This window comes from Plasmopara halstedii, assembly GCF_900000015.1.
Source record: "Plasmopara halstedii genome assembly, contig: Scaffold_2772, whole genome shotgun sequence".
NCBI classification, from domain to species: domain Eukaryota; phylum Oomycota; class Peronosporomycetes; order Peronosporales; family Peronosporaceae; genus Plasmopara; species Plasmopara halstedii.
Window position 1 is genome coordinate 1 of NW_020189678.1, and position 326 is coordinate 326.

General features: G+C 54.9%; 1 protein-coding gene across 1 annotated transcript; it reads right to left on the reverse strand.

The window, feature by feature from the left end:
* Positions 1–30: 30 nt before the first annotated feature.
* Positions 31–289, reverse strand: PHALS_04885 (uncharacterized protein; the record flags this gene model as incomplete). Its single annotated transcript, XM_024718743.1, has 2 exons — positions 31–186; positions 257–289. The coding sequence occupies 2 exons, from the start codon at positions 287–289 to the stop codon at positions 31–33; spliced, it is 189 nt and encodes a 62-aa protein (XP_024584112.1).
* Positions 290–326: the final 37 nt, after the last annotated feature.

Here is a 326-nt window from a genome sequence, read left to right on the forward strand (position 1 = left end):
TATGATACCATAAACACCGCGCACTCTTCATCATGAACCACAACCAGGAAACTTCCGCATCCAAGGCACTGCTACCTCCGCCGGAAATGGACTGTGAGTACGCCGCCAGTACGCCGTTATATCCACTCCTGCGCTGAACTCAACCGTAAATAGCACCGCGCACTCTTCATTATGAACACAAGGAAACTTCCATCGTGGAGTCCAAGGCAGTGCTTGTAGGCGTAGTAGGGATGCGCACGACCAGCATCGAACTCACGTCAGCGCTAGAAACACCCAACTCGACATGCATGCGTCGGGTGGCAGAGGCACTGCAGGGGGCGGAGGAG